This window comes from Hippocampus zosterae, chromosome 3 (genome assembly GCF_025434085.1).
Source record: "Hippocampus zosterae strain Florida chromosome 3, ASM2543408v3, whole genome shotgun sequence".
Taxonomy (NCBI): Eukaryota; Metazoa; Chordata; class Actinopteri; order Syngnathiformes; family Syngnathidae; genus Hippocampus; species Hippocampus zosterae.
Window position 1 is genome coordinate 5,136,003 of NC_067453.1, and position 13,557 is coordinate 5,149,559.

General features: G+C 40.8%; 1 protein-coding gene across 4 annotated transcripts in view; it reads right to left on the minus strand.

Moving 5' to 3' along the window:
• The window catches only part of LOC127597692 (septin-7-like), a 50,743-nt gene that overhangs the window by 11,517 nt on the left and 25,669 nt on the right, over nucleotides 1-13,557 (minus strand). For 3 of the 4 annotated variants that reach the window (XM_052060925.1, XM_052060924.1, XM_052060923.1), the window contains exons 4-8: nucleotides 11,574-11,674; nucleotides 11,332-11,466; nucleotides 8,315-8,432; nucleotides 6,544-6,636; nucleotides 5,920-6,016 (exon numbers count right to left, since the gene is read on the minus strand). In XM_052060925.1, coding sequence (XP_051916885.1) covers nucleotides 5,920-6,016; nucleotides 6,544-6,636; nucleotides 8,315-8,432; nucleotides 11,332-11,466; nucleotides 11,574-11,674 — 544 coding nt within the window. Of the gene's footprint in view, nucleotides 1-3,116; nucleotides 3,558-5,919; nucleotides 6,017-6,543; nucleotides 6,637-8,314; nucleotides 8,433-11,331; nucleotides 11,467-11,573; nucleotides 11,675-13,557 lie in introns of those variants that run through there. The other variant, XM_052060926.1, reaches the window with a different exon arrangement.

Sequence of the window (13,557 nt, forward strand, 5' to 3'; positions counted from 1 at the left end):
GGGTCTGGAGTAACTGGAGTTTCGTAAATTTCATACGCCGATTCTGGCCCAAAATCAGCCCAGATTTGGCCCAGGTCATCACCATAACCTGCATGTGTCCAAGCTGACTGTCTTAAGAGTGCATTAGTTGAAAAGGGAGTGGGATAGTTGGGTCAAAAGAAGAGGATTTATGCATGACCGGCTGGGTGGGGGTGGTTTTAAGGAGACAAAACAGGGATCTCGTGGATTTAAGGGACGAAAAACTAAGTGGCTTGTTAATAATGTTAATCTGATTCCATTGGCAGAAAATACCCGATGAATTATTCTGAACAATGCACGTCGAGTCTATTTGTCAATCAGTCATCGTTTCAAGGAATATTCTCATGGTTCATCAGGTGTTTTAGGCCCCAGGTGTTTTTTTTCCATCTACCTGTTCGATGATAAACTAGTGTACATTGTTTGCTAAAAGCACACAATCTCTTCTTTGAAACATGCAAAAGCATGCGTGTTGTGTCTTTTGTGCCCCCCAAGAATGCAAATGAATGAAAATAATGATAAAGCCACATTACATTAATAACGTGCACAGACTTCTACAATACGAGCGCATGAATCTATTCAAAATGTATGTGGATCATGGATCCCAGCTTTGCTCAGTGAAACAGCATTTCTATCCTTAGCTTATACAGTATATCCCTGTGTTTTGAGTCAAACAACACAGGGAACAGCAGGCCGAAATGTAGTTGAAGAACTACGACAGAAGCAAAGACGGGACCCATAGTGTTTGGCTTTCAAAATGCTTTTCAAATGATTTTCACAAAAATTAGCCACAGCATCAGACCTGGACCAAAAATAAATGGCCGCTACTTGAAATAACGTCTCTAGATACGGGCAGAACAAAACTAAGCAAAAAAAAAAGCTATTTATTGCATGAAACATATTTTTGTCAGACTTTTAAGCCCGACTGAAAGACACCATACAGCATTATCTGTAGCCCTGATACAACAAAGGCTCTTTTTCCTCATTGCTCATACTTTAAGCATCAACTAAATAAAGACATTGTCCCTTTCCTAACTACTTTTTTTCCTCTTCCATATTTAGCTCACAGGGATGGTAATGGCTAGTGATGAAAAAAGCGGGTAAGGGGCGTGGCCTGGACGGGGGCATGGCCACTTACAAAAGTGGCACGAAACATGCTGAAGATGAAGTGTTTTAAATTTACACACTATTTGAAACTTGAACAGAAAAAAATCCCAAGATTGTTCACTATTCTTTCAAGTGAAAATGTGTGCAATTTTGCTTATGCATTCCTGGTGAGCACCAATACGTAACTTCAAATTTGCTGCTCAAAATCAAAACTAAAAAAGGAAACACATTCCCTGCCATATTTAAGATTTGTCCATTACTTGTATTCATAAAGTGTTGTGTAAATGTGATAAAAAGCTGTTGATTCTTATCTCATACAGTGATAGTAAAGACCCACACTGTTTACTATATATGGGTTATGAATGAATTTTATTATATAAAGTGGATGTCTATTTTTACAGTTTCACGAGGTAGAATACTTTATTTTCTCTTCATTTTAAGCTTTATAGCAAGCGCTAAAAGCTTATTGGTCCTCTTCGTCTTTTTCCACTCTCTTTTTAGCCAACTACTCTTGTTTTTACACATGCTCCAGGCCAGGGGTGCCCATTACGTCGATCCTGATCTACCGGTAGATCTAAGACAGGTCCCAAGTAGATCCGAGGAGTGTCGAGGAGAAAAAAAAACAAACATTTGTGTGTCTTCTAACATATTAGTAATATATATTTTTTGTGTTAATGTACGCTGCGCCCTAATCATCCTATCAGTCTCATTTTCACAAAAAATATTTAAAAAATAAAATATAACAGGTAAATCTTGAATTTACGGTGTCGTGTGATTACATCACCGGAAGTTGTTAGCGCTCAGCAGTCGGCAATTGCAAGTTGTGATCAGAGCTGTTGCGCTCCATCTTTTATCGTCACTATTCTCATTCAGAGTTACAATTCACCGAGGGCACGGGCAAAGAATAGGAATCTAGGAGTGCCCTGGGAAGCACTTTAAAACGCTACGTGTAAGCTACGATAGTTAACATGCTGTTTCTCATCGTGGCGTGCGCGTGTGTGTATGTGCGCGCATGCGTGACGGTAAGGGTAGATCCCGGGGAGGTTAGTTAATCGAAAGTAGATCTTGAGTCCAAAAGGTTTGGGCACCAGGCTGTCGAAAAGCGCTTGAGATCGAGTAGTTACTTTTCAGTAGAAATGTCTGTTTTCGGTGTTTCACAGAGGTTGCGTGACTCTGTAAAGCTTTCCATCCTCTCGATCCGTACAGAATGACATCGTCACACACTGTACACAGAGCTTTACCGGCGACATCGAGCTTTTTCACGAAATCCGACACAAGCACAATGGTTACTCTTCACTGTTTCCTACTTGGGACACCGTCAGATTTCTATCCAACGAGTCCCAACGAAACGTGGTTTTCAGATCCGCATCTATCTGACGCACTTTAGCTTCGTCGTGAGTATCGATAACATTCGGCATTCGCGAGAAAGGGGTTTCGTAAGGCGAACACGGATTGGATGTGATTTGCATTTGCCGATATAGTGACCAATCACAACAAGTAAGACACCATACACGTCCAATCGCAGCGCTGTTTACAATCGGAAGGTGGAAAGACTGATCGGAAGAGCTCGTGAAAACTCGACGATAAGGTACCTGACCCCACCCTAAAAGTTTCTCAACGGATTTAGACGATTCACAAAAAGATTTAAGAAATTTAAGAAATAAAACGGCGGATTTCCGCGTATCCGCGGAAAATTGCCATCCCTGAGCTCATCAAATGTTGCGTACCGTCAAGCCAATTTTTACTATCTCACAAAGGCTACCAAACTCAATGCAAAATGCAGCAGAAGGACGACCAGTATTTTTTCAACGCGGTAGATCAAGCAAGTTTGAGATAACTTGTAGAGTTGCAGGCACCTTGGAAGAACATCCAGGAATCGAAGAGTTTTGTTTGTCTGCTAATATTTGCACCAACCAACATTTCTACATAGTTCAATGATAAGATAAGATAAGATAAGATAAGATATCTATTCGTCCCACACTGGGGATATTTACAGTGATATTAAATACGCAGCAATTCTTCAGTCGGGTAAAATGCAAGAACCGTGTTATATGGTCATGGTGCATCAACATGCAATTCCTATCATGATACCAATGAGCTCTGGGTCAAAAAAATTACAAAACCAAATAAGGGTAATTTTGACCTCTGCAGCATTGTTGTTTTTTATTTTTATTTTTTTAATAAATGTAAATAGCTTCATCTTTGTGAAAGCAGGGCATCTTTTAAAATTTGAATGTTGCAATTAGTATCCCGCCCAAGTCTGATAAAAGCATCGGTTGGATCATCACCCCAATGATGTGAGCGCAGCAACCAAAGAGCGGAGAGGAAAGGAGTGATGGAAAGATTAAGGCTAGGGATGTTCTGATGGGGAATTGAAGGTGACAAAATGGGGTTAAAATAAAGATAAGACTGGATCTGATTACCAAATATGCCCTCTGTCAGTCATGGAAAAGAATGAAAGAAACAAAAAGGGAGAGAAAGGAAAGAATGAAAACGTGAAAGACTAATAAATTCTCATCATTCAGACAATTTAGCATAAATTAAAACAAGGCGAATATATTATTAGCTGGATGCTTTCAGTCAGAAATATATTTCAGAACAAAGAAAATCCAGCCTCCTTTTCCAGAATCCCTAACAGGATAAAGACCAATGTCGTCAGAAGGAATGATCTGATTTGGTTGGGGAAAAACAGTCGGTGTAAAAGCAAACAATGTATTAACTGTCATCATAAACCAATACTAACTCAAAATGCAATCCTATTTAGAGGTACATTCTGCAATCAGTATTTTCCAATAGGGCTGAACAATCAGTCAAATTCAAATCAACATAGCAATTTAGAAGAATGTAAATTTTCAAACTGCAGAGGCTTCAAATTGGAAATAAAAGATTTCAATCAGTTAGTACACACACACACACACACACACACACACACACACACACACGCACACACACACACACGCACACACACACACATACACACATTGTGTATCTATATATTATTTACTAGCTGGTTCGCCGCCCTCCGGGCGGCTCATCAGCTAGTTCCTGCGGAAGGCTGGTAAGGTGGGCCTTCGGCCCACAAAAGTGTTGTTGCTTGGTTCAACTTTTTGTTCATCTTCATTGCTTATCGCGAAAATAAAGAGATGTTTAGCTCTACTAAAAAACTAACAATTTCATTGCAATGCTTGTGGGTAGACAACATTTTTTCGCTAAGATGCCCGCGCGATCGTAGTGAGCCACTGCCTGAGCGGCGCAGTGGCGGCGCGGTGAAGTAGGTACGTTTTGAAAAGGGACAGACGGAAGGACAGACCGCGTGCGGGACGACGCGCAATATATATATATATATATAGATATGCTGTCGAAGAGAGCTTAGACTCGTACCCAAAGCCTCCATTCGTCATTTGTGTTTACAATGATTCTATCGAACCGTGACTGGTGTTTGAATCCTTTCCGGAAAAAAAAAAAAAAAAATCAAATTTGATTAAAATGGTATAATGGGGTGCATTTTTATAGCACTGTATCTACATCCTACAGTGGGTGCCCAAAGAGCTTTACAAAGTGTGACATTTACTTATTTGCAAATTTAATCCATTAAATTCAACTGTAAAGTACAGCGGCACCAGCCACTGTTCCTGAACTCCTAAAACATCCAATCCTCACCGCAATCCTCAATTTAATTGGCCGAAGAGGTGTTTTCTCTGGGGCAACGCTTTTTGGGGTTTTATTTTTTTTATTTTTTGCTATGCATGACAGCGTGACGGATAGGTTTACGACAGAATTGTTGATCCACTGCCAAGATGGGCTTCACTGAGTTCATTGTTGAACAGTTAGTTCATTTGGTGGCTAACAGATGCGCATCCACTATCGGGTGAAACACTTGACAAACCTGCTTGCCCTCACACTATTTCAGCTGTGTCACACACACTGAGCTTTCATGCAACAGGACTATATGACAAGATTCATTGAGGTTTTAGGGGAAAAATTAGAATTCAATACTTGCTTTTCTCCACCGGCTAGAATCCATCTTCAAATCACCATTGATTTGTGCACAGCCTTACTGTGTAGATATGTTCAGTGCCTAAAATTTGCAGTCCACATATTTCCAGGATATAAATTGTTTCATGTTTTGTTCATGACTGACGTTTACATCGCACTTGTTCGGTAGGAAAGTTGACATTGTAAATACTTAAAAGACTGCAAGTCAACGTCTTTACTAAATTGAAAGCTCAAATTAGAGTAGATAAATATACTGTTTTTCATGAATCGCTGGCCTTTATTTTAGTATGAGCCTAACCTCTAAGACCAAAACATTGATGATCGTAAATCAGATTGTTTATTGACTCATACAGACAAATGTACTGTATTTCTTACATTAATGGAAAGAGGACCTTGAAAAAAAAGCATATTGAATAGGATTTGCAATATTGAAATGCAATAAGATTATTTGTCAAAATTGTTCAGCCCTACTTTCAAATTGCAAAAATGCAAAAGAGTGTTTCCCTGAAACAGCAACCTATAAATCGTGTTCCAGAGGGTAAACTGCGATTCTCTGAACTGGCTTTCACATCATTTCACAGATTGCATTTTGAGAAGATCCATTTTATCATCAGGCATTTAATACATTTTGAGGATATAAGGAGCATTTGAGAACATACAGGTCTGAACTTATGTTCTGAAACAGCACATTCTCAAACCTGTAAACACACTTTGCAAAGTTCTTGAACATCCAAAAAATGAAGTTCGACAATGTCTAAAACGTGTCTTTTCTTTCTGGCAGAAGCCCTGCTTGAATCCTACCTTCTGCCACACCCCACGGGTACTGGCGACCTCGGACCTTCTTTCCATTTACTTCAATGACCACGTTGCTGCCAACCACAGCCAATGGCATCTTCTCCTGGTGCGAGGTGGAAAAAATTGTTTCAATAATTTGTTTAGTGGTGTATCACAATTGTTGTCATTGAGTTGTCACAAGGCAATAAAGTCTTTGTCAATGACTAACATCCCTTTGCATCTCTGGGCAATGTTGAGGCTACTGTAGATGACGAAATAAAGGGCCGTGTGGGCCATCTTATAGACTAAAAAACGAAAAACCTCAGCTGGGATGTAAAGAGACAGAGTAACATTTTCAATTGAAATTTTTTTGTACCCGAGAAAGGTTTAGACAGGATTACCGTCCAGGTTAACATGAACACTGTTGATGGAATCATTTGAAAGAGGCAAACAGACACAATGTTTTGTTTTGGTCAGAGGGAGCAGTTACTGAGGCGTATTACATAAATGACCATCACTGTAAAGTGGCTAAGCTACAGCTAAAACCGGGGCAATCCTGCAAGCAATGGAAATGACCTAAAGGGCAGACTGACCTTTGGTATTTATTTATTTATTATTTCAGCAGATTACAAACAATTTGTTGTCCAATACCTTGATCTTCCGGATCAGCTTGTTGTCCTCATCCTCGTCTGTATCTGGGAATTCATAAATTTTGATTTTGTGCTCCTGGATCTCTTTCATTATCTATCAAAGTGAAACATTAAAGTCAAACATATATACATATTTTCCCTGTTATTTGGGAATAACGATTTGCAGAACAAAGTACAGTGGTGACTCTACTTAGAAATGTCTCTCCATAAGAGATTTTCAAGTTATGAAATGCCTGAACAAGAAAATATTGCCTCTTGTTACGAAAGAAATTCCAAGATACAAAAGGTAAAAACACAGTATGCACTACCAGTCGCAGCGCCGAGTTTCCTGAATGCAACATACTTAGAGCTGTTCTGCCATTGGCTACTATCGAGCATCATTCTGGCATCCCATTGGCTAAGAGGGACCTCTACCGTCTGTGTCTATGTGTGTCTGTGTCGATGCAACGTTCTCGTCATTCAGGGGCGAATGATAGTTTTACGTAAATGTGAATCACCCATAAAAAGTGTTCACCAGTTGGCCGATCGCTCACTATGCTGATGTTTGCCTTGGACATTTTCAAAGGATTGTTAAAGCAAACGTCCTTGGATCAGTTCGTGACAAAAGGCCAGGCAAAAACCACTTCTGAGAGAGAACATGAACTAAAGAGGGCAAAAACGGTGAGGACGCAGTTAAAAGTTAAAAGACTATAATGTTTTTTTACATTGTGCACAACTCTCATTTATTGTGCAATAATCTAATTGTAGCATGTATTTGTTACATATTTTGATGCATTTTTATACTTTAGAAAACATTTATGTCTGAATTTTGGGGGTGCTTGGAACGGATTAGGGAAGGGGTGCCCATTAGGTAGATCCTGATCTACCGGTAGATCTAAGACAGGTCCCAAGTAGATCCGAGGAGTGTCGAGAAGAAAAAAAACAAACAACTATTTGTGTGTCTTTATACATGTTATTAATATATTTTTTGTGTTAATATACACTGCACACTAATCATATTATCAGTCTCATTTTCACAAAAAAATATTTTAAAAATAAAATAAAGCAGGTAAATCTTAAATTTACGGTGGCGCGTGATTACGTCACCGGAAGTTGTTAGCGCTCAGCAGTTTGCAATTGCAGCTTGTGATCAGAGCTGTTGCGCTCTATCTTTTATCGTCATGATTCTCATTCAAAGTTTGCTTTGTGTACAATTCATCAAGAGCACGGGGAAAGAATAGGAATCTAGGAGGGCCCAGGGAAGCACTTTAAAATGGTACGTGTGAGCTACGATAGTTAACAGGCTGCAAAAGTGCGTCGCATGCCTCCGTTTCAGGCTGTTTCTCATCATGGCGTGACGCGCGTGCGTGTGTGTGTGTGTGTGTGTGTGTGTGTGTGTGTGTGTGTGTGTGTGTGTGTGTGTGTGTGTGTGTGTGTGTGTGTGTGTGTGTGTGTGTGTGTGTGTGTGTGTGTGTGTGTGTGTGTGTGTGTGTGTGTGTGCATGTGTGCGTGCGCCCGTGCGCATGCGCGCGCCGGTAAGGGTAGATCCCGGGAGGTTAGTTGATCAAAAAGTAGATCTTCGATCCAAAAAGTTTGGGCACCCCTGGATTAGGGCATTTGCATGGAAAATGCATCTCTATTTACAAAATTTTAGAGTTAATAAATTTCTTCCAGAACCAATTAATTTCGTAAGTAGAGGTACCACTGTATAGATGAAAAAAGCGAGGATGGCATTGCCAGAGATGACAAATTCTCATACTAACAAATAGTATTTTCTGACAGTTCACTAATACCTGTTTCTTAAAAAGTTGGCATTCCTCTGGGGTCAGAGTGTCAGCTTTTGCAATAAGTGGAATGACATTGACTTTGTCGTGGAGCCTCTTCATGAACTCAATGTCAAGTGGCTTTAGTCTGAAGGATATACAGAGACAATGGATAGGTGGAAAATGACACGACCAACAGACAAGCAAAAATTTAGGAGAATCTCAATACTGAGGAGGACCACAAAAAAGTGTACTGATTGATGAAAAAAAAAATAATAATAAATTGGGGGAAGGAATGAATCTTATTAATCAAGAATAAATGTGACATCAAACAGGGATAGTCAGTCCTTCCACCTTTGATGGTAATATAGCAAGTACATTTCAGTGGGTCACCAGCAGGGGACCCAAGTACCATGCACTCAAAGATGATGCTGACAGAGGCTGGCATTTTTAACAGAATGTCAAGTTGGTCAATGTATTTACTGGCATGGTTGTACGAACGCTATTGTGAGCAAAATCATGAGAAAGGTAGTCGGAGCAAGCAGCTGGTCACCACGAAATCTCGCAGCAAACCAAGGCGGACTGTTCTGGCTCCATTCCTGTTCATCCTCTACACCTCGGACTTCAGACATGACACTCCAAACTGCCACCTTCAGAAGTTCTCCGATGACTCTGCGATTGTTGGCCTCATTACAGAAGGGGATGATCGGGAGTACAGGGGACTGACAAAGGACTTTGTGGACTGGTGCCAGCAGAATCTCCTCCAGATCAACCCGAGGAAAACTAAGGAGTTGGTTGTGGACTTCTGCAGGAAAAAGTCCTCACCAGCACCAATGAACATCCAGGGTATGGACATAGAGAGGGTGACCTCCTACAAGTACCTTGGTGTTCTTCTCAACGACAAACTGGACTGGTCCACAAACATGGACACCCTGATTAGGAAAGGACAGAGCCGACTCTTCCTACTCAGGAAACTGAGGTCTTTTGGGGTTCAGGGGTCACTCCTTAAGACGTTCTATAACTCGGTGGTGGCCTCGGCCATCTATTATGGCATTGTCTGCTGGTCAGGCAGCATCTCGGCCCGGGACAGAGAGACTGGAGCGACTGGTCAGGAAGGCCAGTTCTGTCCTGGGTTGCTCCCTTGACACTCTGGAGGAGGTGGGCAACAGAAGGATGCTAACTAAGCTAAAAGCTATGATGGCCAGTCCCTCCCACCCCCTCCAGCCCGCCCTGACAGCACTTGGTAGCTCCTTCAGCCAGAGACTGTTACACACGCGCTGCAAGAAGGAGAGATACCGACGCTCGTTCCTACCGACTGCTGTCAGGCTGATGAATAAAAAATAACAATCATAATAATAATAATAATTAAATGATGTGAAGGTAAATTGTAAATAGTACTGCGATTTATCCATTTGTGTTCATATTGTATTTAATTGAAAGATGTTTGTTGTTGTTTTTTTTTTTTCTCTTCTTCTTTCTACATACATTCTTGCTGCTGGAGGCTGTAAATTTCCCCATTGTGGGACAAATAAAGGATATCTTATCTTATTTATCTTATCTTATGTGTCGATGGGCTTTATGTAGCGCACCGATTGTGAAGTTAACAAAGGCCAGGCTCTTTTTTGGCCCAGCTTTATGTGAGGCGGGATGAGGACCGTTTGACTTGCGTGAGATGGCTGGCCCCTAAAATAGCATAATTATTGCAATTAAGAAGATTGGATGTGATCTGTCCTTGGGTTATTTTGACAAAAGCCTGCCATATACTGTACACGTTAAGACACCTGTGAACAGTTTTAAATTGTGACAGAAAAAGCATTTGTGTCTCCTTTAAAGCTGATTACTAGTCAGATTTTACTTAAACAGACGGGCTTCCCTCTACATCCAAAATGGCCCTAAAATAGGATTGTTTATTTGGCTCTAAAAACAATCCTTTATGGTAGGAACTGTGTTGAATATCGATTCCAACCCTTGTTTCAAGGAAACCCAGACTGAAAACATTTCTCCAATTTCAAATGGTCTCAATGATAAATTTGGTTTTTAAATGTCCACAAGCGTGAAATTGTGGTTGAACTTGTTATACTCCAATGTAAAATGTATGTACGACACGCAAGAAGTGTCAGGGCACGCTTTCAAATATCTGAGCGAAGGTGAAGACGAACCCAATTTGTGAACATGCGCTGATGCCGTGGTTATATTCAGCAATATTCAATGACACACATGACTGTCCACAGGGATCGTGAACAGGACTCTGTGGAGCATGAGCAGAGATAGTTGCTGCTCTAACAGTTCGGCTGTTAGATTTAGCCTCTTAACAATTACATTGGTGACTCGAGCGACTTCACCGTCCAAAACTGCTAAATATTCCCTATTGTGTATAAACAACTAAAATAAGCAGATGCTAATTTTTATCCTGTTAGATAGGGGTACAAAATGGGTTAATTAAAAAAAAAAATCCATAAAAATTATGGGGCGGAACAGTATCACATGGCTAAAGAATCACAAACTCTGCTGTACCTCTCCTTTTTCCCTCTCTCTCATCCTGGGACAGTACCGTATATTGAAATCCACTTCTGTCAATCACGGCTGGTGTAGTCATTGGTGTGAACTCTAATCTATGCACCGATCACAATTGCCCCCAATAGAAAGAGGATGAGAATTAGATAATACCGACAGCGTGTCAAATATAGTTATGGAATTACTGGACTAGTTTATACAATAATGATCCACATCCTCTTTCTCCTGCGGTTCAGCGGAAAGTAATTTAATCTGTGCTGTATGTTGCACATGTAGCACATTTGACAATAAAGTGGACTTGAACATACTTTACTGATAACAATTCATCAGTGGTAGAATCTGTCATATCTGTAGTGGAAAAAAAATATTGATTTGACAGCCATGATACTGTATATACTGTACTATACTGGTAAATACAGTTTAATCTCTTTGACATCATATTTATAGTAGTGCGTCAACATGGTTGGCAGTGTTTTTAATGGAACGCGGGTGTGCTAAATCCAAAATGTAATCTGATTAAATGTATCCTCTACCCGTGTCCAGAAGGCGCAATGAAGTACAGACAGCAGTGCACCCTGTTGTCTGGCATCGATCTGCGGTTCACCCTCGATTCTGCATTCAGGAAGTCCTCACACTTGCTGTCAATATAGTTGATAACTGGTTGCCAACTGAAAAAGGAGAGAATTTGACATCAAGCAGTGACATGAAAAAAACATCGCTCTCCTATGAAATTTGGACTGACTGAATCAATGTCACGAATAAGAAAGCTACTTACCAGTTACTGTTGTCTACGGCATCTCCAAATCCTGGTGTATCAACAATGGTGAGAGTCAGCTGGACGCCCCCTTCTTTAATGAGCACCTTAGACTGCTCCACCTGAAACACACAAGCCATCCATTGACTTACAAGACGGCATTTCCAGGAGCGCACAGTTGGTATGTTGTTTTGAGCGCTGCGTCATCTGAAAGGTTGCTGTGCGGGTTTACAATCACCAAATATGTTTTTAATCAGACTTCAACACATCTCAAGGGTGATAAAACACTGAAAAGAATATGAGTATTGAGGAGGATAGGCTAAAACAGTTCATTTGCTCTGCAAAATACTTCAAAATTCAGTTCAAAACACACACCTGCGAATTCCAGCGATCATAATGCCCCATCAGCAAAATCTTAAGGGGAAGAAAATGTTGGCTAAAGTCTATCAGGGACGAATCAAGCAAGACTTATGAATAAGGTAACCGCCTCAGGTGCTCCCCCGCCCCACACCAACTGCCATCATGCTTGGCGTTTTGATGAAGTGTATAGCCAACCGCTGTCCTTGGGTTACATGGCTCATTCATCATGTGATAAGACGTGTTTTCTCCTGAAACTTGGCACTCTTGAGAAAAAAATAAACTGTTGTTCAAAAGCCGTTCAGAGGTGCCAGAATGAGCGCCTTCGCCAAAACAGTGAGCAGGCAGATTTACATGCAAATTCCACACAGGAAGGCCAGACGGAATTGAACGCTGCACCTCTGCACTGTGAGGTCGACTTGCTAACCAGTTGACCTCCACGACGATCTGCAGGTATTTCACTCCCCCCAGCCCCCAAATGAAATATTAGTGAGTTATTCATTTAGATGTCAGATTACGTTGACGTAGTAGTTCTACTGTATCTAATCACTGTTTTGCAGATGTTGTACGCCACTTTGGAAGTGTCTTGCAAATCATTTGCTCAACCCGACATTAAGTCACTCATTTTTTTCGAGAATAAGAATCAGGTTCAATGGGCAAGTGTGTAAAAACACACAAGAAATTTCCCTTCCCAGTTACAACCCGTTCAGAGGAACATACACCTAACAATGACCAACAGAGGGAGACAGAGCGGGAAGCCTGGTGGTTCACTGTAATGTCATACTGATGACATAAATGCGTTATGTCTCTCATGCCTCTCATGTCAACATTTAGCTTAATGTTTAATTCAGAGGTGTGTGCCTGAGCCAGAATCTATGGGTGCCTTTCTGATATATTCAGGCAGCTGCGTTAAGATTAAAAATAAATAAAATAAATGTGCACAATCATTTGCTCAAGGAGTGGTGCATGTTGTGAGTAATTTATTAGTTCACAGGATGCTCATACAGTATTGTAATGTGTTTTCTCAGGCAGAATGGGAGGGACAGGGTCAGTGTATTTATATTCCAGTATAAGCTCATGTTCCAACAGATCATGTGTTTTAACGATGTCTTTGGCCTGTCAGCATTTGCCCTTTTATTTGACTGATAAAACATCAGATTTTGGTTACCCTGACATGTTTTGCAACATAATTTGTTAACGGAGCAATACTGTATGTGTGCACGTGCATGTCTGAGCATGTGTGTGTGTGTGTGTGTGTGTGTGTGTGTGTGTGCCTATGTATGTGAGTGCATTGGTGCACAGCTGTACTGATAGTTGATTTCAAGGTTTGAGGAAGCTGAAGAATGTTTGTTTTAGAACATGAGGGCTGCAGTTAGTCAAAGGGGGAACCTAAAATAAGTCAACGTCCTTGTGAAAGTATGTGGCGAGTAAGACCTCAGCAGAGTAACTGCAGGAAGTGGTAGATCAACAATAGGCAGGGTGGAATGTGAAAATATGGGACTTGTGGGATGAGAAGACCATTTTGTGTATATATTTTAAGACAAATTTCAAGTGAGGAAAAGTTGTTTGCCTAGCCTACTTAATGCTCAAGCAGCGTTTCTCAAGTTCTTCGAAATGCAGGGGACCTTCCATCCATCCATCACCACTT